Genomic DNA, 27,713 nt, shown 5'->3' with positions numbered 1-27,713 from the left:
TTTTATGGTCGGCCTAAACGCGGTCTGTTTTCAACATTATCGATCTTTTTATGCTGTGTATTATTATGTTATGAATTGTCTTCAAGTCGTTTTTTTTAAGTATTAGATTATTTCAAAGCTGAACTTCTTTAAAAATCGGCTTGTACGCTCCAAAAGAGGTGACGTTTTTATATCGATAGTCGCATAGATACTTAGTGAAATTTTACGTTTTATGTTCATATACATAAAGTATAAAAGTCAATTCAGAACGGATTGTATAGAAAGAGTGCGTATAAAACAAAAAAATCAATTTGTTTTTGTTTTTATTTAAGGTCACCTTTACAGAAGGCCACCAGCCATATTGGTTATTTTGCCAGGAGTTGTTTATTGTTTTGTCCATTTCGTTTACTCCAGTAAATCTTTATGGTTTTTTCGACTCTAGTGCATTTCTGACCTTCTTACGCCCGAGTTCCCTTGTCCGGACATGGCTGAAAAATTTCAGAGGGTCTACAACACCAGGAGTAAAAAGAGGTCCGTGGAAGCCCAGGAGAAAGAACTGGTGACTGTCGAACTGTCAGACAGTGAAGAGGAAAAAGAAGGTATATAACATCATATTAGATTTAATTTTACATTATCAGATCATCTAGGAGAATTTTCTGTTCTAACATGTTCACTATGATGTCAATCACAGCTATCATCAGTGACGGTGAACAGAGCCTAATTGTCATTAATCAGAAGTTAGTGATGTTTGTCGGTCTGCAAGTCTACGAATTTGTTGATTTACACTTGATTTCACCACTGGATCTACTCTCCTCGACAAAATTATAACCACCAATTTTTTTATAATAATCATATTTCTAGAGTGGTCTATTGACCAAATTTCTACTTTCAGTTAATTAATCTTTTCATGTAAGTTTTTGGTTGAAATGAAAAAGTCAGTGACATGAGCGGGATTCGAACTCACGGCCTTCGGCTCAATGCGCCGCTGCTCTACTACTTGAGCTATCGCGAGCTGGGTTCGAATCCTGCTCGTGGCACTAACTTTTTCATTAAAACCAAGACCTTACATACAAAGAATAATTAATTTAGATTGTACAACATTTCAAATAATAACTAATTAACAATGTTTTAGTTATAAACAGTATTCCTGTAACAAACAAACAAAAGAAACAAAAATTCAACATGATAAAAATATAGGGTGTTTGGTTACTTGTATCACAAACTTTGCCTGTAGATTCTACATTCAAAATGGAACCAAAAAATCCTAATTAACTTTGGTACAAATCTCAACATTTTTGGAGTTATTTCGCTTTTTCTGATTTTTTAAGATTTCACGACCTTGCTTCAAGTAAATATAAACTTAAAAACTAAAAGGTTTTGTACAAATTTGTTGATACTATTGGAAACTACATTAAATTTCCAATAAGATGTGATCAAAACTAAACTTGTAAACCTTCGTGAAATAAGTGTTTTAGTAGAGAACTTTGAAAAAAAATTTTTTTTTTCAAACTTGAAAAACTTCTGTTGATTCTAAACTACTATTTCCTAAACATGTAAACGTACTTTGGTTTAAACTTTAGCGTAGGAGTATAGCTAAAGTTAAAGCTTATACTTATTGATATGAAGTACCAAATATGTGATTTATTTTACATTGTTTTTCACATTTTTTTATATTATTTGTACCTTCATCTAGAGATGCAACAGGGTGTTCGGCTACTCGTGCTACAAACTTTACCAGTAGATTCTACATTCAAAATGGAACCAAAAAGTACTAATTAACTATGGTCCGAATCTCAGCAGTTTCAGAGTTATTTCGCTTTTTATGAATTTTTAAGATTTCACAACCTTGCTTCAAATAAACAATGATAACTCCAAAACTGAAAGGTTTTGGACAAATCCTTTGATACAACTGAAAACTATGTTAAATTTTCAATAAGATGTGATCAATACTAAACTTGTAAACGTTAGTGAAGTAAGGGTTTAGTAGCATGAACTTTGAAAAAAAAAATTTCAAAATTGAAAAACTTACAATGGTGGTTCTAAACTACTATTTCCAAACCTAGAGACCAGCAAATTTCAGAAAACATACTCCATTTATTATCCTTTTTAGTGGTGTAATTGCTTTTTTTACTTACTTTTTTCAAAGATGAAGAAATTGATGAAGGAAAGGTAAAAACCGTGGATTCCCATCACAAATCGTGGAGTGCGTAACTTTGGGAAAGTGAATTGTCCTTTAACCCCACATAAACTTTTCTACTTACCTGGGATATAATTTCTAGCATAAAACTGACTTGTTTTTTTCATCCGAATTTCCCTCAATAGTTGAAGTGGTTGGTCAAAAATCTCAGATACTTTAGACCTGAGTGAGCAGGCACTGCTTTATTGTGTTTGGTCGTTTATTGTATCGATCATCTCCTCCCTAGTGTCTTTTTAAAAAAGTCGTGGAACTCCACAAGTGTAGGACAACGGCCCTAAATGTGCTCTGGGTCTTATCCAACCAGCAAATATAACGATAATTGAGAAATATATGTGATTTGTATAATCTAGAGCAGAGAAGAAACATACCCTCGATGCAAATGAGAAATCCCAACCTTTCTATTATTTTGTTGGTTTTCCATATTTCTGGACAAAACTTTCCTTACTAAACAGTAAACTATAAATTCAATATAATATGAAGTTACAATATATTATGTTATTCTTATTATTGCTTCAAGTCAGAGAGAAAGAAAATCCAAGATTCACCGAGAAAGCTAACTTTTGTTAATTTTACTGGTGTATTAACAGTATGATAAAGTGCAGACCTTTGTATTGTTCTATTTAAAATTTTGTTCATTCAGGCAAAAATTACATGGATGACTAAGGATTTTCAATATCTGAGAAGAATTTTGAATTTTAACGCTGTGCCTTGTCTTCTTAGTGTGTAGTACTATTTCCATTTAAAAACTGTTGACATTTTTATCAAATATTAATAAATACCCAATTGTAGTATATTTATAGATTGCCTAGTTTGACATATTTAACGGAAGATAAATTTTTTTGTTTTTTTTAGAAGATGCTGAATCAAAATTGCCAGATTGTGCCATATGCCTTCAGTCGTGCAGTCATCCTGCGCGATTACCCTGCCGGCATATATTCTGCTTCCTCTGTATAAAAGGGGTCGCATTGAACAGCCGTAAATGTCCATTGTGCCGGGCTCACATTCCTGCCGACTACCTTCACAACCCCGATATACTTGAAGTGCCTAAGCCGGCCCAGGCAGCCGGGCATGGGACTTACAAGTGGTACTACGAGGGGCGAGATGGTAAGTTTTATTATTTTATTTTTCGCTGACATCCATTGCCACCACCCTCTCATGAATAAATTGCAAATTGAGTGATTTTTTTTTTTCTAAAGATCTTTAGACCAAAAGTATTTTTGTGTAAAAGTAAAGTTCAATTCCTCTTAAAACAAAGCAAGTTCAAAAATTATACTGACAGTTTTATATGTTACTGATGGTTAAAAAATCAGGTTTTTCCAATAAGCATATAAAACTATAAATAACAGACTAAAAATCAAATGTGAAAAGAACTGTCACTTATCGCCCTGAATTAATTTACTTGACAGTTTCAAATACAAATATAATTTCCAAATCCAAATGGGAAATTTGTTCATGCTCTTATCTGTAATAGTAATTTTAAGTTAATTTATATAATTTTTTTTTATATGCTTAAATTGGGTTTGTGCTGATTTTTTGCCCTAAATCAGCAGGCTTTTTTTTTAAACACGCGATTAATTTTTCTCTCTTTTTTTATTTATGTAGGGGGGTGGTGGCAGTACGAAGAAAGGATGTCTCTTGATATGGAAGAGGCTTTTCAAAATGGTATAACAAATCTCGAGATGATCATCTGCGGGAGTTTGTACACAATTGATCTCAACATGATGAGGCAGTACAATCACGCCACTCCTTGGATAACAAGGAAAATTCTGAGGGAGCTCCCTTCAAAGCTGAAACACCGTGGAATCGCCGGAATAAAATAACACGTTTTCTCTCCCTCCCGCCTTTGAATAAATTATAAACGTGTAAATACAAAAATATGTACAGTTAAATATACAACTTATTTAGTGTAAAACTACTTATTTCTTTTTAAAAGTTAACACTTTTTCTTTTGTAAATATAATTAACTGTGATTTTTTCATTAACAAAGTATTTTCTACTTGTTTTAGTTTTAGGATGAAAGAAATATATTGTTTTGTAATAGCACCAAAGTTAAATGAAAAGTTTCATTTTCTCCTTTTTTTTCATTATCCTTCTTTGTTTCTACCATAGACAATCTATTGCACTATTTTTTTTTTGGCTGATGTAGATTTTTAAAAAATCTCATGTATAAAAGCCTTTACAATTTGGTGCATTTCTTTTGTAATTTGTTAAATAAATCAATTGAAACATAAAATGATGAGAAAATTACTTTTAAAAAAAGTATAACTCATTCTTAAAGTAGAAAGAAAGAGAAAGTCCTATTGGTATTTTATTTATGTCTTTACTCTCTGGGAAAATGTTATTAAAACTACCTAAATCCTTGAAACTTGATGAGAAAACCTTCAAATTTCTAAAATAACTCTGTATGAAATAATTGAACAAGAATACGTTTTTGAAGGGAGTTTCAATATTCTTGTTGGTCTTCTTGAAAGAACAAAGAAGCAGTTCTTATTCTCATTATCTTAATTAATTTTTATTACATTTTTCTTGTATATTAATTTTATGTGAAGATCAATGTAGCCTTCAAAATAGCTAATAACATTAGAGCAGAAGGTCATGGGTTTGAATCCCTCTCGTGACACTAACTTTTTCATCTCAGTCAAAATCTTAGATAAAAAGAATAATTAATTGATATACTTTAAATATTCATCGTGATTAATGGAAGGATCGTCCTCGCAAATATTCTTTTTCACTGTTTAGATTTTTTAAAAAAAGTTCAATTTCATCCATCCTTGTTGAGTTTTAATTGGTTTTTTAAATTTAAATTTTTCTTAGAAGATCTCGCCTGGTCAGATGGCTAATGACATTCGTTACATAGTCCAAAGTCTATGTGTGTCACCCTCTATCATCCACTAAGGACTACAGCGATTTAGGGCCACCAGAATTCTCTTCGAAGAGAAGGTAGTGATGAACCGATGGCTAGAGACAATAGTTTTATTGCTCGTACCGCACCATGGAACCGTCATTTAACAATTTCCTTGATAGGTAGTCAACTCTGAATGGTCTGCAATTTAAGCAAGAGCTCTTCTAAAACAGTCAGAAGACTTTGTGAGAATAAGAGTCTGTAGACTTCCCACATTAGGTTTTCTACTATTGGAGGTGACCGAGTAGAAAGGCTTTCACTATTCAGCATCTTGCTTTAATGCTTGAACACGGGGGTTTTTCTCTTCACATATGAGTGCTAGTTTGATTTGCAGCAATTGACTGGGACTGTTTTATGTGCTAAGCTTGAGTGCCTTTTCAAAGACAGTCAGTTATGGTAATGAAGATACCAGGAAGCAGGATTTGTGCTCCCCAGTCACAGCAGCCTTCTGGCTTATTGTACCCTAGTTGTACCTCAGTTATGGTATAAGGTGGAAAGTGGAATGGTCTATGCTTAATGAATGTTGGACTGCTATAAGGTACAATGAGCAAGTTATGGAAGCTGTGGTCCCATTTGCCTCAAACCACTCATGTTGAAAAAAGGGATTCTTTTTCAAAAGACAAAATCTTTGTGCTTATTTACTCACCTAGGAGACTTAGGACCTTCGGCGAGGTCCAAGGTAATATACGTTATTGAGAGCAAAACTAGGTAATAGTTAAATTTCAATCTAACATTAAATGATTTTCTGGCATTTTGATGAATTCTCTTTCAAACAATCATAATTAAATAATTTTTTATCGAGCACTGTAATTCACTTTACATCCGAAATTTCAATAATAATAAAAGATTTTTTAAATTCATATAGTTTGAATCGTCCTATTCAGGATTTTTTGTAGTGACTTCTTGCCTCTAATCAAGGAGAGGTTTCGTTCTCATTAATAAAATGAGTATGGAAGAAAAGCTAAATATCATAGAAAAGGACTTAAGAAAAGACTGGCCTAAATGTAAAGAAGAAATAATCCCGTTCTTATAAGAACAGCAGGAAATAGCCAACTGGCTTCCCAATGTCAGAAAATTGTCAAGCTAAAATTAGACAATTTGAGAAAAAGGCTAAACAAAAGAACGCACAAATAGATGAAATGTGATAAATTATTCGTTGAAAATAAGATTGAAATTGGAAAAAATTACAGAATGGTAAAAATTTTAGCAAATTGGAGTCATCTGAATTTGATGACAGTTGACAACGGGTCTCAGATTGAGTCCTCTGAAGAGCCTCAACAATGGATATAAGAAATATTTATTTACAGGTTGCTAGTAAAAAATTAAAATTAACTTAAAAAAAAGTAACAATCGGACTAAGCCACCCTACTAAAAATGTATCATTAGATTTTCATTGCTTGCCATACAATGAACTATCAGAAAAAGTAGGTAAAATCTTAAACGAGGTTTTAGAGTAGTTTTAAGGGTCAAAACTTAAAAACAAAGTTGACAATTTGTCAAAAAGCAAGTTCACCAACTTAATTGTAGTGATTGCGATATTGAATGTATATGACAAAGTGGCAGTGAAAATAAGACGAAAGTTAAATCACACGTGCCTATATTGAAGAAATTTTTGCAATTTAATGACCACCTAAGTGAAATAAAACACAATTTAAATTTAAATACAACAATGTTACACAGTTTCAACAAAGGAAGGGAACTAAATTTGTAACTCATTCGACATAATGATGAACATTTAACACTTTAATTCTTGAATTCTGGTTGTTGCAAACAACAAATCTGTAGAACCAACATTTACAAAAAGGGAATCTACATATTCACCCACTTTTTCTACTAATTTTGACTGGAGAGGAGAAGAAAATCTAATACAATACAATGTATCAATATAGTACGCAACTATAGTAATTATACTACAACAAAGTAGCTCATAATTAATAATACACAATTAGATGAAATAAAACTATGATGTTAGATGATGATAGATCATAATTAAATTATAAACTAAATTAATGAGACTACTCATGAGTGACCTACTTATTAGAACCGATGGACTAGAAACAAGTGACATTCTAAGGCATATAAAAAGCAAGAAGATGAGTAAGGCGAACCTGGAGAATTGATGGAAAAATTGAATTTTAAAAATGTACTAAACAAATAAGAAAAATTCTAACAAATACATAAAAAATACAATCCTGTCGTACCAACAAGACAGTCACAGTGATACTTAAAACAATAATTAAACAATGCCCTGCTTCTATTAAGTCTACAAATTTAAAACAGAAGAGAGTAGAATGTTAACATCAAGTTCACAATATCTTCAGTTTACGTGAAAATGTAATAGTACTAAGTAGCAGTTTTGACAAAGGCTTAGGGACATATCTCTTTTTACCATAAATATATTGGTTTTGTATTATTTTCAACTAGAATTGAGCCCATGTTCAGAGTGATGATGTGGGCATCATAGTCAGATTTTTTCCTACTCTTTGGCATAAAACCAATATTTACTTGTATAACATTTAATTAAATTTGATTTATCAATAAAGTTCAGTTTTAAAACAAAAAGTTCATCTCGTTGGAAAACCATATATTTTGGAACTTATAATGTTTTGGTTAAGTGTACTTCTACCAGGCGGGGTAGATGAACATTACCTGTACTAAAATTTGTTTTTGATTAACACATGCAGATAGAATTAAACCAACAGGATTATATTAGGTGATGGGTCAATAATAAAAATTAGTACTAACAAGCTCACTAACCTGACTGCCAACAGAGGGTTGGTTTACCATTTGTAAATCCCTCCTGGAAAAAGAAAAAATAAGTTAAAATCAGAAAATAGATAACAGGGAACTTTTAAAAAAAGATTTTATATAAATGACATTTACCTCTGAACGCAACAATCCTCGCCTTAAAACAGCTTCGATGAACCGGCTACCTACACACTGTTCAACACTCGCGACACAAGTAAACGCACTGTTTAAATGACACTTTGTAAAAATGAAAAAAAAAAGAGGTAAAAAAGGCTGAAAAACAATTGCTGTTTTCATCAATTAAAGTTCGATTTTAAACAGAAAATGAAAACTTTATCTAGTTGGGATATCGCATATTTTTGTAACTTCTAACCAATCTAACATTCTCAGTTCGATCTGTGATAAGTAAAGTAGATGTTTTATTTTTGGCATATTACCTGTATTAAAAGTTGTATTTCATTAACACAGGCAGATAGTATTAAACCAACAGGATTATATTAGCTGATGGGGCAATAATAAAAATTAGTACTAACATGCTCACTAACCTGACTGCCAACAGAGAGAGTTGGTTTACCATTTGTAAATCCCTCCTGGAAAAAGAAAAAATAAGTTAAAGTCAGAAAATAGATAACAGGGAACTTATAAAAAAAGATTTTTTATAAATGACATTTACCCTCTGAAGGCAACAATCCTCGCCTTAAAACAGCTTCGATGAACCGGCTACCTACACACTGTTCAACACTCGTGACACAAGTAAACGCACTTTTTAAATGACACTTTGTAAAAATGAAAAAAAAGAGGTAAAAAAGACTGAAAAACAATTGATGTTTTCATCAATTAAAGTTCGATTTTAAACAGAAAATGAAAACTTTATCTAGTTGGGAAATGACATATTTTTGTAACTTCTAACCATTCTAACATTCTCAGTTCGATCTGTGATAAGTAAAGTAGATGTTTTATTTTTGAAATATTACCTGTATTAAAAGTTGTATTTCATTAACACAGGCAGATAGGATTAAACCAACAGGTTTATATTAGCTGATGGGGCAATAATAAAAATTAGTACTAACATGCTCACTAACCTGACTGCCAGCAGAGAGAGTTGGTTTACCATTTGTAAATCACTCCTGGAAAAAGAAAAAAATAGTTAAAATCAGGAAATAGACAACAGGGAACTTATAAAAAATGATTTTATATAAATGACATTTACCCTCTGACGGCCACAATCCTCGCCTTAGAACACCTTCGATGAACCGGCTACCTACACACTGTTCAACACTCGCGAAACAACTAAACACACTGTTTAAATGTCTTTTTGTAAAAATGTAAAAAAACGAGTTAAAACGGCTCAAAACCCCCTGAAAAAGAAACCAGAACTGTATAGAGCATACCATAAATTAATTGTAGTTTACACGCAAAAGTATTTTTCAGATTTAAATAAATTGTATTATATGAAACTATAACTTATCAATAACATCATGAATTCATTGAACATTTTAAATCAGTGCATAATTTGTACCCTGTGCGCATAGATTGATCACAGTTGATACGAAATGCCAGTCTATTTCTCAAATAACCTTACAACAATAAATTAAATAAATTTCTCTTTATTAATAAAGGAAAAATACATTTCTTGAGGGTTTAAATGAAATTTTAACATTCTTTGTTATTTGAGCGGGCTCGAAGAGCAAGTAGCGAAGGGCGTTTGATACGTGACCAAAATTTATCCATTTTTGAATGAAATAATAATTGAAAACTGATCAATTGTACATTTGCCACGTAATTCATTAGAAAAAACAAAGACCGAGAGTTTTTTAAACTAATAAATGTCCAAAATTAAAAATACCTTTTTCGAGGAAGAAAATTCGATGTTGAACCTATGGCCGACAGGAGAGAAAGAGGACGAATGGCGGGACGAACGTTACTTCCTACCAACTTATAATTAATTTTTCGATTCTCTCATAATTTAATTTACAAAACGTGTTTAAAAATAGTATAAGCCGAATATTGTAAGTAAGTTTTTAGAAATTAAGTCCGATTGTTTTAAAAATGTAAGAATAAAGTAGTACTTTCGTGAGATCTTTGGTCAAGTTGGCAATGACCCGACTCGTCGCCGATTTCCCTGTTTAGAATTTAATTAATTTCACTTTAAAAATAAATGGTTAATTCTTAAATATTCTTTAATATTTTTGCGATATTATATTTAGAAAGGATTTTAAGGAATGTAATATTTTTTTATTTTCACGAAAGTGCCTTTGAACCCATGGCCGTTTCCCGCCCTGTGGTTTCCTTTTCATGGCCGATTCTGGTTGCAACTGGTGCAAGACGGCTTTTTTACCATGTAATATTTAATTTTAATATATTATCATTTTACACTGATAAAAGCTGCTTTGTCGGTTAAATTAAAGAGAAATCGTTAAATAAATCATTTATCAATTGCCAATTTTAAATATTGATTTATTGGATGAGTTTTTATGACACAGCAAGTCAGTCCAACGAGTCTGATCGCCTTTTTATTTTGGAAAAATTTCCTTCTAGATTATCGAAAAATAAACTATTTTTTCAAGTGGAAAAGGTAGTTTTTATTGTTATTATATATAATAAAATTTGTAGTTTTGGCCATTGTAATTTAATATTGATTTATTAATATGTGTTAATACCTACTTACAAGCAGAATAAAGAAAAATAAGAGTGCAAATAAAATCTATAAAACATAAGACCAAAGTGTAAAATGTACAATTAAAACAAAAAAATAATAAAATAACAGATACGGTAACATAATGACGGATGAGACTGCAGCTGGGATGTCCCAATTTGCAGAACTAACTCTGCAATCTGGCTGTAAGTTGATGAAAATGTATGTTATTAATATGTGTTAATACCTACTTACAAGAGGAGTAAAGAAAAATAAGCGGGCAGATAAAATCTATATAACATAGACTAAAGAGTAAAATGTAAAATTAAGATAAAAAATTAATAAAAGAACAAATATGGTAGCATAAATACAGAGAGGCTGCAGTCGGGACAACTCAATTTTCAGTACTAAATTCTGCGATTCGGCCCTAAATTGCTGAAAATGTATATCATTAATATGGGTTAATACCTAGTTGCAAGAAGAATAAAGAAAAATAACTGTGGAAATAAAATCTATAAAACATAAAACTAAAGAGTAAAATGTAGAATAAAAAAATAATAATAAAATAAAATAGCAAATATTGTAACATAAAGGCAGATGAGGCTGCAGCCGAGACATCCCAATTTTCAGAACTAACCTCTGCGATCTGCCCCTAAGTCCTGAAATCGTGTTTAAGATATGATTAAAATGAAATTGAAGCGTGGTTTGGCTGGATTGGCACCCAAGCTTTCGTTTATAAAAACTCAGTCAATAGTTGAATAGGGATCATACCGATCTAAGAATATGTCATGCGTGGTTGACACACAAATGTTCCCTTTTCTATGCCCAGCATAGAAAGAATAGGTCCAGATCTTTACCCGTCCTCGACAATCCCAGTATCATTTATCTTTTAATAGTGCAATAAATAAATTTTCAATATTTGTTTTAAGCCATTTATGTTTAGTAGCCTAATGGACCATGTCAATTAGTTCAATTAATTATTCTTTTTATGAAAGGTCTTGGTTGAGATGAAAAAGTTAGTGTCACGAGCGGGATTAACCCATGACCTTCGACTCAATTTGCCGATGCTCTAACCACTTGAAGTCACAATAGCTCAAGTGGTTAGAGCATTGGCATATTGAGCTGAAGGTCATTGGTTCGAATCCCGCTCATGACTCTAACTTTTTCATCTCAACCAAGACCTTACATAAAAAGAATCATTAATTGAAATAATTAATACGGCTAATTAGACCACTAAATATAAATGGAGACTTATAATCAGATATTCAGTGTCTAACATCATCATAGTGGTGTGGTGTTAGGGAGGAAAATGAGTAAAAATTGCGAATTCATGGTATCTCTAATACTAATCAACCCATTTAATAAGATTCCATAGCGTACAATCATTTAAAATTTATTTTCAGGTTGGTGGGAATACGATGCAAGGACGACTGTAGACCTCGAACAGGCATATCAGGCTAACGAGGACACGATAGAAGTTCTCCTTGCCGGCAGCGTGTTCATAATAGATTTCCGCAATATGGTTCAATTGAGGAAGGTCGGATACGGCAGGATGAGGAGGCTGAAACGTGACAAAGCCGGTCTGCCGAGCAAAGGCGTCGCCGGGTTGAGGAGGCACCGGCAGCTACCCTCTATACCTGTACAATCTGTAAGATTCTAATTTATGTCTATATTTATTTATACTTATATAATATTATGTCCCTCCATTCTCCAACTAACAGATAATTGTTTTACATATTGAAAAATGCCTAGCCCTACCAATAAACTAGTTAAGAATGAACAAACCTAAATTCAAAAGCTTTTTCTGCAAAAAGCTGAGTACTTAAAAAAAACCTTAATTTTTTAATTTTTTAGATTGAATTTTTTTAGTCTTAATTTTTTTTATTTGTATTATTTTACCTATGTGGTAGTGTGAAAGTGTGGGTGGTTTTATATGTGCTATAAAATGTATTAGTTTTTAGGGTATTCCTTGAGATTCAGCTTTTGAGAAATCAAATTAGATTCAAGTGATTCTGTTGAAATCATCTTAATGTTTATACAGTTATTGTAATAAATCTAAAAACAATCAGATTTGTTTGAAATTTGTTAAATTTCAGGGAACCAACTTGGGAGCACGACCAGTTGAGCCGCGCATCGAGGATTATAATTATACATTCGATAATTACATCAATGAAGAAATAGAAAATAGTGACGACTACGAAGTTTCCGACAACGATGAAGATTATAGTTTTCGTGATAGTTTGGGCCATTATATTGAAGGCGACATCGATTTCGAATACAACGGGAGGGATTGCTATGAGTGTCTGCCGGAATTAGACAGTGATTGACATTACCACTGATATGTACAAAATGATTGTATATTTTTTTGTTTAAATTCTGTAATTTTGCGCAAGCTTAAAATAGCCAACAATTTCCTATTTATGTAGGATGCGGCTACCTATAAGAAAAACTTCAAATCTATTTAAAATTATTAGTTGTTACTTGTGAAACTATAATTGTTATTTAAATTTTATAATTCATATCCCAAAATTATATTGTTGTAATACTTATAAAAATAAATTAGTTTTATTTTTTGTATTGTATGTCTATGTATATTTTTTATACTTACATGACCAAAAATAAATATTAAATTATTATGCCTTTGAAATAAAATTTTATTACATATTATTTTTAATTGAAATGTATTCCTATGATTAAAATAATAATTAAAAAGAACCATTCTAAAGAACAAAGAAATTAAAGAAACAGCCCAGACAGCTTTAAATTTATCTTTACCCACTTTCAACTTATGGAATTATGAAACTTTCATTTCAGTAAAAAGAATGTGGCAGAACTTCCACTTATGTTACAAAGCAGGATAAATAAGAAAATGTTTCAGGAATCCAGTGTTAAAATAAGGTGAGCTTATTTAGTCTTATACAATAAAAAATGGAGACCAAACACTTCTATTAAGCTTTGATAAATTTATTTCAAGTCAATTTTGGTAATTGTTTTATTTATTTTTTTAGGAGGGGGGGATTGCTTGAAAAAAACGGTGAGGGACGATGGTGGGAATTGAACCCATGACCATAGGGTCTAAAGCCGAGAGTGTATCACGCTGACCCCTCAGCTACTGCAATCCTCATTTTTTGGTAATCTTGGATTTTGAATCTTGTTCCTTTGAGAATAGGTAAGAAAAAGGATTAGCCCTACTGATCGCAACCTAATTTCATTTATTGTCCTGGTTTTTCTATTTGACCTAAAGGTCTTACTTTTCAATTTGTATTCTTTTTTTTTCTTTCTTTTAGATGAATATTTTAAAAGTTTCAAAGGCAGGAAGAACAACAAAACAGTTTTTTTGACAGTTGATGATGACATCTTTGTTCTGACGACAATAAATATTTCACCAGATGTGATAAATGCAAGCAATTCTTATGTTGTAAACTTTTAATAGCAAATAAAAAACGAGAATGTATAAGTTGTGTAGGTGATTCATCATGTATTCATAATAGTTAAGTGATAATGTCAAAATTGTTATAAAATGTAAATAAAATTTTACCATACACATGAAATTTTTTATTTAAGTCACCCGTGTATATAATAAATAAATAAACGCCACCGCAGTCCTTTTTTTTTCTTTTCTTACTACAGAGCAGTATGAGGGTTAAAAATGTGAAAGGAATATGAAGGAACATTGAATTTTACATACTATCACATCAAACACAGGTTTTTCTCTCAATTTTTGAATATACATATTTTGTATATTTTTAAATACTTCAATATACAAAGGAAGAATGTTACAAAATTAACGCACAGCATTTCAACAATTATACAGAAGTGAAAATGGCAAAAAAACTCAACTATTTTGTTTTTGTTTTTTTAATAATTGTACGAAAAATATATGAGAAGAATGTACAATGTTAAAGAATGTAAGAATTTTTTCTTTAATTAAAATCTTGTCCACCCCAACGTGTCTGAAACAGAAAATAAATTCATTGAATATATACTTCGCATCAACATGTATGTTCAGAACCTACATCTAAAACTTTTCCTTTCACTTTTTTATCTATTAGAGACAATATAGCTTCAGTTTTGACACAAAGGGTATCGACTTTTTCCAAAAGTTGTTGGTAAGGCGATAACGGTTGAGTTCCCATGATGACATGGCCGAGCTTTGAATCAATTTTTGCGTCGAGCCTCGCGGATCTGATTAAATTGACTATCCAGCACTCGGCGTCCTCCGGAATCATGTTCAACTTTTCGGCGAGCATGCTATAATATTAATATCTGTTAGAATGATGAATAAAAAAGAAAAAACTTGTACAATTAGTCTTACGAAATGCTAATGCACTGGTGTATACGGCAGAAAGTTTCAAATATCATGAGACGTGCGTTTTCGACAAAGTCTTCAAAAATTCCGACCAGAAAGAAATCGTTGTACACAACCTCCTGGCACTCGTGCAGCTTCTGTCTGGCAGATTCAAAATCGAAATTGACATACAGGTGTTCGAGAAATTCGGTGATTGGATCTCGATACGTGTATGATTCCTAAAATTAAGATCGTTTTCTTACTAATAAAATTACCAAATTTACAATACTTTTTTCCAGCAAATCTTAACAAAATTACATCAAATACACAGTAATTTATTGATTTAAACTTTTGGCTTTTGTTTACATATACAAAGTTTAATGTAATAATGCTTACGCAATTAAGATAATACTATTAACAAAATTTTCACCTGTTGAATAACTTTAACTAAATCTCTCAAGCAATTTCTTCTTGCCCTGTTGACAATAATGGCAGCAGATAGATAGCGCAGAATGTGCGGACACATCGTCTGTATAGCATTTAAATAACTAAAAAATATTAATCGAATTAACAAAAATTCTTTGAACGAAATAATCAAAATTATGACAAACACAAATTACATACTTAGGCCTATAGAGAAACATGTCAATAATAAGATCACGTCCTTGGTCGTGATTGAAGTAAATGAAAAGGCTCCAGTGTATGAGCCACGTTCTTTGCTGAAGGCTCTGGAGCGATGTCGAGAAAGAATTACTATCGATAAACTCTTTGAGTTTGTTTAAATCTTCCAAAGCTGCCTCCCAGCACTGGGTCAATATCTCAGAAGCCAACTTCCCCCAGAGCACTGTGAGGTAATTCTGTCGGGGGTGGGAAAAAAAATTATTATCTACGAAGTTTTAATTTCTATTTTGATTTTACCTTATCCGTCGAGGGCATAACGAGAAGGTAGAAGTAAAGATAAATCCCTGCTTTTGAATAACTTCCGCATTCGTATAAGCATTTGCTAAGCCTTATTAATGTGTCCATTTTATCAAATTGAAACTAAAATTCAAAATTATTTTATAATGGGAATTATTTTCGGCATAAATGTTTTGTTTTTACGTTATTCATCTCAGTTAGATAGGTAAGCAACTTTTTAGAGTCTCTATGCCCCGTGATGTATATTATTAAATTGTCATCTTCGATTACAGAAGTAATGGGCTTTGCTGCCTCCCTGACAGCCTCCAGTTCAGCAAGAACTTCCTTCCTCCTATTTCCCAATTGCTTAAAAAAAAAAAAAAAAAATTAAAAATTAATAACATGTTCGGTGAAATTTTTTGTTTTTACTTCGAGAAGTTCTTTGTCGGGGTTTGGATCGCCCTTGAGGATGTCGAGCGAGTAGTCGACCATAAATGTACTGTTTATTATATCCTTCTTTGCGTGTAGAATATCTTGCTTATTATAAATCTGTAACACAATTCAAACTTTAAATAATTTGTAAAATAAACTGCAATTATTACAAGAGATTAATCTAATTTGAAACAATACATAATAAGGTTTTTAGAATTTTCATAGTATTACGAAGAAAAATGATAGTTTAGGAATCTCCTCTGATCTATCTAAGAATAAATCTGAGAGATAGGAATAACTTCATTACTTTTCCTATAGTTTAAACTAGTAAAATAAAATAAAAGTAAAAGTTAAATTCACTAATTTCGTGGTCCGCTTGACTTTTTCATCCAGACCATACTGTGGTCCAGTATATTCATTCAGTAATTGTAAACGTTTACTTTTACAATTAATTAAGGTTTTTAGTTGAGATAAAAAAGTCAATGGACAAACCTGGTCAGATCTTTGGGTACATTTTTCAATGACAAGCTTCAACCAGTTTCATTTGAATTATGAAACATTCCACAACTGCGTTCTTAGAGATTATTCGGGATTATATCTATAAGAAGTCAGTCCAAGCTTCTTGGAAAATTTAATTTGTCCGAACACAAACTTAATTTTTACGGATTGGTTAAAAATGGACAATGGGATGCGCCTGGTATGATCCGCAATCAAACAAAAACGGCATGTATTAATCGGTGAATTGGTACCTTAAGAGCGAGCCTTAAGCTAAGACAAACTGAAAGTAATATCTGGGGGAAGGTTAATTATCCTTTAAGATTTCAAAAGAGCCATAGTTTGAAAAATTTCAATCACAAAACTGATTCTAATTATCTATGCAATACAGGCTATGGCAAGCTGGAGAAATAATTGATGCTCTTATCCCAACTTCGGAAGCAAAAAATGGCATACATTTTAAAATAAAAGACAAAAACAATGCTCTGGTACAAGTCTGTTCTACCACTCCGTTAACTTTCAGCTTAATAATACACCGTGGTTTTTAAATTTAAAATTCGGTTAGAGAGATTGTTCGAACAAAACAAGATTGGGATGCAACTATGGTTAAGTGGCTCTTTTCAATATATGGGGGGGGGAAGTAATATGCGACAGTGTGTAAGGCAACAGAAGATTTAAAAGATAATATAATGGAGTGCAATAAATTTAAATATAAAAGACATTTTTTAAATAAAATATACATAATGAAACATGTAACACAACCAGTAAATTACAAATATTAGATCTAGACAAGTATAAAAGCATTCTGGACTACGTATATTGTTGTGATATAAACTGTTCAAAAATGAATAGGGATATTGCCAATTTTGTAGTATTACTTTTCCTAGAATTTTATTATAAATTACGTTAAAATTTATTAGAAATTATTGTTGTTTTTTTTAATTTTTTTTTATTGAAGTAATATTTAATTAAGGGATTTTGAAAAATAACAAAATAAAAGGTTTTAATTCCATATTTTTGTTTATTGGACACAATTTTTTTTTTTTAAACAAACCTCTGTGCACTTGTTAGGCATACTTTTAATGAAGTTGTCACTTATTTCATAAGGAATTTCACTCCATAGTGCAATACTGCACTCAGTTGTTGCAGGTCAATGGTGATCAAAAAACGTTCTCTGCAACGGTCTGGAGACAATGGGAAAGGTTTTCTAAACATTTATGAACAACTCTGGCTCTATGAGGTCTGACATTGTCATCCAACAATGAGATCCCTGGTTTGAGGGATGTATTCCTCAATAATTTCTTCAACAAAACGGACTGTGATGAGGTTGCCTTCAACAAAATGGGGTCCAGTTCGTCCCCCAGTGTATTTCCCAGCCCAGACCATTACTCCGCCTCTTCCAAACTGCATTAAGGGAGCACGAACTGGGAACTCTGTTCTCGGTAGGCTCTTCGGCGCCTGCTTTCACTGTACAGACAGAAACGTGAGTCATCAGTAAAGATAACAGCATTCCAACTGGCGCTTGATGCACATTCCCCTGAGCTGCAGGTGGCGTGCTGTTGCTGCAGGCCGTATCAAAGGGGCATACGATGTGAGACCAACTTCCCACAAACGATTCGTAATTGTGTTAAAAGCCTTGCCAAAACATCTCGTACTTCATGCATTGTATAAGAGAATACAGGCTTAAGGTGCTATATACTTTTAAAATCCACACGTCAGATATGAACACATTACACATTTATTGTATGTAGTACTGATAATTTTTTGTCCCTAGCTTGAGTTGAGAGTGAATGTATTTATTAGCGAGAATGTGTATTGTGAAAGAGCCAATGGTTTACAGTTTCTTCTGCAATCACTATACAGACAGGAATGCGACTCATCAGAGAACATAACAGCATTCCAATTGGTGTTCTCTTCTAGGCGTTCGCTGAACCATATTCTCCTGATTTCCTGGCGGTGGGCTGTTGCTGCAGGTCATCTCAACAGGGCGTACAATGTGAGGGCTTTACAAATTAATCACGAAATGTTTGTGTCAATAAAGACCTTGTCAAAGCATCTTGTACTGCTTTTAGGACCTGGCGGGCACCATGGAAAGGGTTCCGTCTTGCAGCAATGGTATTTCTGTCCTCCCTTAGAGTCGTAATATGCTGAGATCCACTACCACACCTCAAATTGGCACTTCCAGTCTCTCGGAATCAGGCTGCCGGGAGACCACCTCTGAGAAATGCCAACTGCCTCTGCGATATCCACTTGGCGGTGAAATCGATGACTCACTGTCATAATAATATTGAGGACTTCTGGTTCATGATGTCTTTCCGAGGTTAACGAGAATACAACTGAATTAAAATTGAGAAAGAAAAGGAGAAAAGGTGTATGTTTAAAATACGAGGAATCTTCGTGTTTACTGTTCTTAAGCCTGTTGTTTGTTTTTGGTTTGTATTTTCTATTTTGTCTTATCCAACTAACAAGAATATATCGGTTAAATTAATTAAAATTAATATAATAAGAATAAATTACAAGTGTCCCTATTCATTTTTGTGCAGTTAATGTACTATAATATGTATCATATCATTTATTAACGTATGGTGTTTAGTAGTCAATGTATATTTGGAGATCGTGAGATGAACACACAGCATCTCACGATCTCCAAATAATCATTTGTTTATTAACTATTGTTTTGCATTTTTGTTATTTAATTATTTTATATTTGTGTACTCATTGTGAAGGGGTTAAGCCCTATTGTGAAAATGTTTTTTGATAAATATATTTCTATTTTTATTCTATGCAAGTTAAAATGTCATTCTTTGAAGCATATGTATACAAGTGAATAGTATCTTCAAAAATCGATTGTATATCCCAGAAGGATTTTTATCATGTTCCACCTTTGGAAAAGGACTTAAACTGACATTGTCAGCTCGAACTTTTCTATTGTATGATTTTGTATAAAGATAAAGTTAAAATAACAGAAAAAGTTAGACAACGCTATGCTGCCTCTTGGCCATACCCCTTTCGCCGACAGGAACTCCAGCAAAGGGAAAACGAGATGCTTGTCCAAATAAGGAGCCAGGACGTACGTCAAGTCGAATTTCGCCATTTTCACCCAGTTTCCGTTCGGAGAAAATTAATAAAAAAATTATTAAACAAAAATACAACCTATACGGCAATGTCCAGCCTCGAGGGGTGCCACACGTGGACTATCGATTAAGTGGCTGTGATCAATGATGATCATTCTCATTCGATTATCGTTTCTTTCGATGCCGTCCACTTACGACGACACACCACGGGTCATCGTCAATTCTCTCTTTTTTTTAAAATACTTTTACAAATCATTAGACATTTGTACTAATTTTAAGCGTACACCATACTCTAAGCACGATCTTTTCTGTGAGGTTTTTTTTTTAAAGGCCATGTGTAAGTACCGCAGGACCGCTGGATTCGAACCCTGGACCTTTACCTTACAGTGATGAGCGCTGTGTCAACTCCTAAAACGTTGTGGCCACCGACGCCCATAAGTTTTCACCCTTAAAATATATTTTGGTTATTTTTGTATTTGTAGATCTTTTTTTCAAAACATAAGGTCTTTGAACTCTATCTCTCTCTCTCTCTCTCTCTCTCTCTCTCTCTCTCTCTCTCTCTCTCTCTCTCTCTCTCTCTCTCTCTCTCTCTCTCTCTTTTTTTCTCTCTCTCTCTCTCTATTTATTATCTCTCTCTATTTATTCTCTCTTTCTGTTTCTCTCTCTCTCTCACTCTCTCTCTTTTTTTTCTCTCTCTCTCTATTTATTCTCTCTCTCTTTCTCTCTCTCTCTTTTTCCCCTCTCTCTCTCTCTCTCTCTCTCTCTGTCTCTCTCTATTTACTCTCTCTCTCTCTCTCTCTCTCTCTCTATTTATTCTCTCTCTCTCTCTCTCTCTCTNTATAAAGTATAATTGTAAAATAGATTGTAAAAGACCAAAAGAGTCTAAATCAAAATAAATGTATAATGTAAGCTGTATAACTCACATTAAGTGTAAGAAAGGTCCAAAAGACATAACTTTGCGGGATTAAATAAAATCATCAATCAATCAATCAATCAATACGTCTGTCTGTCTCTCCCACCCCCTCTCTCTCTTTTTTTTCTCTCTCTCTCCCACTCACACTCTCCCTCTCTCTCTCTATTTATTATCTCTCTCTCTCACTCTCTTTCTCTCTCTCTATTTATTATCTCTCTCCCTCTCTCTCTCTCTGTCCCTCTCACTCTCTCTCTGTATATATATGTATAAGTCATTTGTAAAGTTTAAAAATAATAAAGGGCTTAAATGTGATCCCCGTGGAACTCCAGATGTAACTGAAATTGGAATTGATTTAAATGATTTCTCTTTTACACCTTGTCTTCTACCGGTTATACAAAAATGTAGCCAATTCAAGAAATTTACAACATAACATTTTGATTTAGCAATCAAACCAGAATGATCGAGTGTCAAATGCCTTGGAGAAGTCTGTACCGACCGAGCCAACATGATAATGAGGATAAAACGGGGGGGAAAAAGCTTTCCTTCCGAACGTGAGAGTAGTTCGGATCGTAGAAAAATCATTTTTCAATTTTTGAAACAAAAACTCCGAGATTTTTCTTTATGTTTTCCTCGTTGACTGGGCGAAGGCCTCGCGCCGGCCTATCTGTGCAAACTGAGCGAAAACGAACGCCTGCCCCAGTGGCGCAATTGGTTAGCGCACGGTACTTATAAGACAGTGTTATGTGAGCTATGCCGGGGTTGTGAGTTCGAGCCTCACCTGGGGCATTTATTTTTTTTCCCAGAAAAATCAGTCACTGTCTTCAAATAACAAACTAAATGAAATGTACCGTGTAAATTGTCAAACTAACGAAAATAAATGTTCCAAATATTAATTTATCCTCAAAATATTAATAATTATTTACGTAAAATCGTTAAAACAATAGTTACTTGCATGAAAAATATTTGTTAACACCATAAAACAGTATTTTTTTATTCTATCAGCAGAATTTTCAAATGGACAAAAAACACTAACTTAAAATAATAAAACAAAATGTGTCGTGTAAATTGACAAACTAACGAAAATGAATATTCCAAATATTAATTTATCCTCAAAATATTCCAATGATTTCTCCCAAGATATGGTAAATATATTAAAAAATTTACCCTACATATTAATTTTAATAATTATTTATATAAAACTATTAAAACAATAGTTACTTGCGTGAAAAATATTTTTTAACAGCATAAAACTTTTTTTTATTATGTTAGGTGCAAGATAAATAATGTACAAATGGATAAAAAGCTCTTTAACTTAAAACCGAAAATTACCACTAGGAATTGTTTTGTTTGCTACTATTCTTCAAAACATTAAATATTTGAAAAATAGTTCAACAGTTTCTTACTACTGTGGATTGTTTTTAAATTAAGCTGTAATTAGATCGTTATAGATTAGTTTTTAAAAACCAATTGTGTGAATGTATTTATTTGCATGAATGGCTAAGCGTATCTGAACACGGTCTGTGTAGAATCTCAAGAATTGACTAGAATCCAATTAGGTTAACTTAGGATAGCGAATGTGTGATTTTTACTAAGTATGAATGTATTTATTGGCGTGAATGAAGGGAGAGGGATCACCTTGCCAGGCTACCTACAAATTAACAACATTATAAGAAGAAAATTATAATTAGCTCGTTCGCTATCCAACTACAATGTCAATGAAACTGTAATGTATTTTCTAGGTGAATGTACCATCCTGGCAGAATTTAATTTAATTTATTACGACCAGAGATTTTTATCTTGATCAGTTAAATAGAGACAATTGGTGTTTTATTCATATACAAGTACTGCTTTAAAATATAGTAAGTTTTTGGTGTTTGAATTTAACTTTAATCAAGGTTTATATATTATATTACTTTATTTATTACAATTTATATATTACTTCTGTATTTGGTATTTATTTGTGTATGTAAACTTAACAGATTATTGTTTATCTCGTTTTTGTATTGTTTTTCTTTATAATTAATTAAAACATTATTATTACTATTTTAGAGTAGTTGTAGGGGGGTCCCAGTAGTATTTTGAAAACTCTTGAGACCGGCCAAATTTAGGTTAGACAATCTTTTAATACCATGAATGATTATTGTAATTGAGATAGGACATGTTAAACACCTTTGGAAAAAAATCAATAAATAATATTCTTACTGTAAACTTATTACATAATAAAAGTTTTTTCTTAATCTATTCTATTAATTAATTCTATTTGGTTAAATATTTAAAAATTTTTAGAAAGTGGCAAACAAAACACTGACTTTCTTGGGTTAAATTAAAAAAAAATCTCCAAAATTTTTCATTTAGAAAAATGTAGTTACAATTTAAAACCAACAAAACTTAAAATTATTTATTATATTTTCTCTAGTCACAGTATTTCACATGATCGATCTCAAAAATTTCTGATATTAATCAAATCTTATTTTTTAGTCAATATCTAATACGATGGAACTAAACTAAATTACAGTTTTATCAACAAATTACTAATCATAATGTATTTTGTGAGAAACTTTAATGAAATCGTTCATGATATATCTTTTTATAAGGTTAATCTAATAAAAATTTAAATAATGATAGTATTTTTAATGTTATTTCTCAGAGAATGAAAAAAGTCAATAAATTACTTACCTAATAATTAATAACAGTTATTGAAGGAACAAATGTTTTTAATCATACTGAAAGAAATGCATGAAAAAACTTTTTAATAAATTTCAATTTTCTTTCTAAACATACATACAAATATACATATCAATATTGTAATTTGTGACAAACAATATTACTTATTTATTATACATACAGCTTACATTATATAACCAGATATCAGATTTATCAAAGGATCATATTTTTACATGGAATAAAAATAATTATATACAAATTGAAAAGCATGGCGAAAGAATGTAAATTGATCATACGATGTTTGTGGCAGGCTGCGTTTGTTGTTTAGTCGAAGCATCCATCATTGATGTTACCTTTAACAAATAAAAAATTAAAGTTGTATAAAAAGAAAAAACAATAAATGTAAATGTTTAAATTTAATTTATTTGGCTAAATTTTGGATAGAGGTACATTTTGCAGGATTTGTTGCCTGAAAAATGTAGATGTTGCAGATGACAGGGTCGTTTTAATGTCTTCATTGTTCGACCCAAACCGGCACCTGATGTAACCGTGAAGATTCGCCGATGTTAATGTAAGAGCAATCCAAACAACAATCTTCAAAAAATAAACTTATTAAAAAAACAGTAATCTGCACATGGGATCGAGTAAAATTGAAAATACGTACAAGCCATTTGGGGCTAAAGCTGAAAATTGCAATGAGAAAAAGCAATGCCCATATGACCGGGAATGCAAAAAGCGCCGTCCAAAATATCCTCGATTCTGTTTTGTTCACCATATTCTGCAAGTCCCCCTGGGCAGGGAGAGATAATTAAAATTTGTTAAATCACGTTAGAGTGTATATTTTCCACAACCCACCTTTTTCGTCTCGTAGACCCAATGAGACTTGCCTTCATCGTCGACGTAATTCCACCATCGCAGACCCACCATGAGCCGGCCTGTGATGTTCTTCACTGTCCAAAAATCGGCACAGAGAAGCAGGACTATAACTACGAAACTAGTTATGAAACTTGTGCTGAACAAGCCGCAGAACATATACGCGACGAGAGCCGTCGCTCTGAATCCAACATGGCACATTGTAACATAAGGATGACTGAAACAATTCTTTCCCTCTTAAAATCTCCATGCAAATATAAAAATATTAAAAACACATACGGCAATTTATTGGGGTCTTGTTGCTCCTGGCCAAATGGAATAGTGTCATCACCTAATAACGGTGCCTGCAAACATAAAAATTTGCTAATACAAACAATAAATATTACAGGTTCTATATGTGCTTTAATACTTGTTGACTAATTATATAAAGAAGAAACACAGATCGAAGAACATAAAAAAACTACGTAAAAAACACATAAAAACTTAATTTCATAGTTATCCAACCAGTTTCAATTTGTATTTTAAAGCTGAAAAGAATAATTTACAAAATTTATTTATGTTAGACCCCAGCACCAGTTAGATTTGGATTCTTATAGACACGAATACAAACCATTTTATGGGCGTATAAGTTGATTTTTTTGTATATTCAGAAAGATCCTTTGTAAGTGTTAAATTTAAAAATTACTAACGTTATATCCGTCCATCATAATTATTAACGTTTTATTTGTTTTTCAACAGAGGAGACCTACTAGCCAACTTTGGACTGGTTGTCATTTCAATAGAACCTTCGAGAGAGGTTACAGTACTCGGAAGTGTTATATTGACAGCAGTGCAGCCAACCTAGTTCGTACAAAAAATTTAATCATTCCATATTAATTAATTAGTGTTCTTTTATGTAATTTCATTCGATCAATTACATTTTTTTAATCAATAAAATTAATTTGCTTATTAAAAAATCAATAAATCCTATAAAAAATATCTAAATTTTTCAAAATAAAACAAATGAAAACCACCCCATTAACCACTACAATAATAATAATATGTTACATATTAGTACATTGCTTTTTTTTAAATGGGGCATCCGACAACTTGGTAATTTCAGCCCCAAGCGCATGCAAAATATTACAACGCGCATTCACGCAAATAAATACATTCCCACATATGCATTGCATTAATGTATTTGTTAGATGGAGTAATAAATATTTCTTTCATCGACCTACATACAATAACGAACTAATCTAACTGAGGTCGATGGGGTACTTTTATAAATATTCCACCATCAGCCTCTCCCCATTCTCTGTAATAAATACACATATTTTGACGTCTATATACAATAAAAAATTCCCTTTAAACTCGGTTACGTGTCCGAGAACCATTCTTAAATTCTATGCCTACTCGCTCTCGGTACGGAGCCAAGGCAATTAGTACATTATTCAATATTTTACAATAGTATATTTGTAATTTGGTCGTTACTCATCATCCTGGTCTGCACGTACTCGCTCTGCTGTCTGTCAGACTAGTGGGTTTTTATTTTGTCACTTTTCAATTATTTCACTTAGGATACTTTTGCACCACTATGATTTTAGTCATCACAGACACTACACTGAAGATGGCTAAGTGCCGAAACGCATATGGCAGACCAATACAGCGATGATAGTCAGAAATGGACGGTAACGTCCAAATTACTGGACCAAAACATCACATATTCATTATAAAATATTTTAGTAATATTAACTTAAAGTTTTTAAAACAGATACAGACACAATGATTTTAAAGTTGATCTTTTACGATTCCTTCTTGTTACCACGAACTTAGAAATAGATCGTCGGAAACCAGTAATAAAAGGATCAGCAAACTTTATTTTAATGAATAATTTTTTAGATGCCTAAGTTTTGTTAACATGTGCAGAAACTATTTGTACAATTAATTATGCTTTTTATATTAGTTTTTGGTAGAGATAAAAAGGTTAGTGTCACGGGCGGGATCTTGCTCACACAGACCTCACGTAGAAAGAATAATTAATTGAAATAAGTAATTTGGTCAATTAGCCATTAGACATAAATGTTTGTACAATGTTCAAAATTCAGTTTTGTAATACAATTAAATATAAAAATCGGCATCCTTTGGTCTATTTTAAAAGTTTTATATGACTTGTAGGTAGTATAAGTAGATAGTACATGAATGAATCATTAATTACGATGGAATCGGCAGTTGATTTCGCCCCCTCCGTGATTTGTCCTTTGCGGATATAGCTTTACAGAGCAAACGTTTGTCTTTGCTTTACAGACTGTTCCAGTTAGTGTATATTACAGACACCATTTATTGTGTAATTTAGAGTTTTTTTCTTCTTTGCTGTTACGTTTAGTAGTTTTTGCGAATCTCACTTGATAGGACAACACTGTGCTTGACGTCGGAGTCGAGACTGTTGTCAAACGGAGAGGCCAGCCCCCCCCAGTTAAATGTCAACAGCGGCCATGTGAAGTGCGAATACATCGAAGCCGGACGAGTGTAAACATCTGGCCGTGTGTACAGTTATTGAAAAACGCCGAAAAAATCGAAGAAGGACTGATATTCCGTTCAGATATGGTTTTCTGAAAGTAGCTCCTGTACAATAATTCGCTATGTTGGAAGGCTACACTCCACTCGTCCAGGCTCTTTTTGGAACTCTTTTCACATGGGCTGTCACTGCAGCGGGGGCCTTGACTGTAGTATTTTTCAAAGGGACCCAGGTCTGTATTATCGACTATGTTTCATAATCTATCTTCATGTATAAACCATTTCATAGATAATCAAAAATTAAATTTCATCGATTTTCTTGTCATTCAAAATCAGGCATGCCAACACTGTTTTGCCTGATTGTAATCTATGAACTAGTTTTAAATTAAATTTTTCTAGCAGAAATTATTATTTTGTTACACCATTCAAAAAGAATTTCTATTTTTCCCCCCTGTGATTTAAGGCATTTGCAAATACCAGAATCAATCCATTTTCTGTTTTATTATTGCATAAAAATCAAATAAAATATTTAGAAAAAAAGCAGGCTTGCCAAAACACCAGTAACCTCTCTTTACAACATACCAGATTTGTTTTAAATTGTGAAAAATAGTTTCTTTAAACAATTCTACACAATTTACTAAACTAAATTACTATCTAAACTTTTTTTAACTTCTTTAGTTGCAAATCTATAAGAATATAGTAAATTATTTTACGGTTGAGTCAATATTAGACCGTATTAACAATGGTACGTAGATATGTTATTTATTTAATTACAATACCAAGTGTATAAACAACTAAACGTAGAAGAAAAGTAGTAACTTATTAATTATAGGGCAGCGACATATTCTTTACAAGAAAAAATGTGTTAGGGCATTTTTAAATATAGCATAAATCTAAAGTTAATTAGTAGAGCAAATAAACGTTACACACAACACATACCCTCTCACTCTCTCTCTCTCTCACTCTCACTCTCTTTCTCACTCTCACTCTCTTTCTCACTCTCTCTCGATCTCTTTCTCTCTCTCTCTCTCTCTCTCTCTCTCTCTCTCTCTCTCTCTGTTTGTCTCTCTCTCTCTCTCTCTCTCTCTCTCTCTCTCTCTCTCTCTCTCTCTCTCTCTCT

General features: G+C 32.4%; 4 protein-coding genes and 1 non-coding gene across 12 annotated transcripts in view; 3 read left to right on the top strand and 2 right to left on the bottom strand.

Annotated features, from left to right (window-relative positions):
• Positions 1 to 140: 140 nt before the first annotated feature.
• Positions 141 to 12,984, top strand: LOC106667461 (E3 ubiquitin-protein ligase RNF146-A). Of its 3 annotated transcripts, none has more exons than XM_014395423.2 (5): positions 141 to 158; positions 422 to 578; positions 3,029 to 3,280; positions 11,865 to 12,109; positions 12,558 to 12,984. In XM_014395423.2, exons 2-5 carry the CDS (start codon positions 464 to 466, stop codon positions 12,786 to 12,788), a joined length of 843 nt encoding a protein of 280 aa, XP_014250909.1. In that variant the 5' UTR covers positions 141 to 158; positions 422 to 463; the 3' UTR covers positions 12,789 to 12,984. The 3 variants fall into 3 exon arrangements, with proteins under 3 accessions (XP_014250909.1, XP_014250908.1, XP_024080829.1); XM_014395422.2 differs by lacking the exon at positions 141 to 158 and adding an exon at positions 170 to 265; XM_024225061.1 differs by lacking the exons at positions 141 to 158; positions 11,865 to 12,109; positions 12,558 to 12,984 and adding exons at positions 170 to 265; positions 3,779 to 4,126.
• A 1,317-nt stretch (positions 12,985 to 14,301) lies between these two features.
• On the bottom strand, positions 14,302 to 19,783 carry LOC106667453 (eukaryotic translation initiation factor 3 subunit E). The gene is made up of 9 exons (XM_014395414.2): positions 19,578 to 19,783; positions 16,076 to 16,195; positions 15,851 to 16,012; positions 15,668 to 15,790; positions 15,374 to 15,606; positions 15,180 to 15,297; positions 14,777 to 14,988; positions 14,478 to 14,712; positions 14,302 to 14,414 (listed from the first exon to the last, which is right to left on the bottom strand). The coding sequence occupies exons 1-9, from the start codon at positions 19,665 to 19,667 to the stop codon at positions 14,385 to 14,387; spliced, it is 1,323 nt and encodes a 440-aa protein (XP_014250900.1). The 5' UTR covers positions 19,668 to 19,783; the 3' UTR covers positions 14,302 to 14,384.
• A 1,470-nt stretch (positions 19,784 to 21,253) lies between these two features.
• Positions 21,254 to 21,346, top strand: Trnai-uau. The gene is given in 2 exon segments: positions 21,254 to 21,291; positions 21,311 to 21,346. It is a non-coding gene; the product is annotated as a tRNA-Ile (tRNA).
• A 1,947-nt stretch (positions 21,347 to 23,293) lies between these two features.
• LOC106667293 (uncharacterized Golgi apparatus membrane protein-like protein CG5021) lies at positions 23,294 to 24,901 on the bottom strand. 5 transcript variants are annotated; one of them, XM_014395155.2, is made up of 6 exons: positions 24,708 to 24,901; positions 24,377 to 24,441; positions 24,080 to 24,314; positions 23,889 to 24,014; positions 23,675 to 23,818; positions 23,294 to 23,577 (listed from the first exon to the last, which is right to left on the bottom strand). In XM_014395155.2, exons 1-6 carry the CDS (start codon positions 24,708 to 24,710, stop codon positions 23,515 to 23,517), a joined length of 636 nt encoding a protein of 211 aa, XP_014250641.1. In that variant the 5' UTR covers positions 24,711 to 24,901; the 3' UTR covers positions 23,294 to 23,514. The 5 variants fall into 5 exon arrangements, with proteins under 5 accessions (XP_014250641.1, XP_014250642.1, XP_014250639.1 ...); XM_014395156.2 differs by having other exon boundaries at positions 23,889 to 24,002; XM_014395153.2 differs by having other exon boundaries at positions 24,787 to 24,895.
• Positions 24,902 to 26,532: 1,631 nt separating this feature from the next.
• Positions 26,533 to 27,713, top strand: part of LOC106667410 (zinc transporter ZIP11) — a 109,337-nt gene continuing 108,156 nt past the window's right edge. For both annotated transcript variants that reach the window (XM_014395344.2, XM_014395343.2), the window contains exon 1: positions 26,533 to 26,826. In XM_014395344.2, the coding sequence (XP_014250830.1) occupies positions 26,719 to 26,826 (108 nt within the window). In that variant the 5' untranslated portion in view covers positions 26,533 to 26,718. The remainder of the gene's footprint in view (positions 26,827 to 27,713) is intronic.

The sequence above is a fragment of the Cimex lectularius genome, unplaced genomic scaffold (genome assembly GCF_000648675.2).
Source record: "Cimex lectularius strain Harlan isolate CLEC.00 unplaced genomic scaffold, Clec_2.1 scaffold10, whole genome shotgun sequence".
In the NCBI taxonomy this organism is placed as follows: domain Eukaryota; kingdom Metazoa; phylum Arthropoda; class Insecta; order Hemiptera; family Cimicidae; genus Cimex; species Cimex lectularius.
This window is presented reverse-complemented; position numbering and strand designations above follow the sequence as displayed.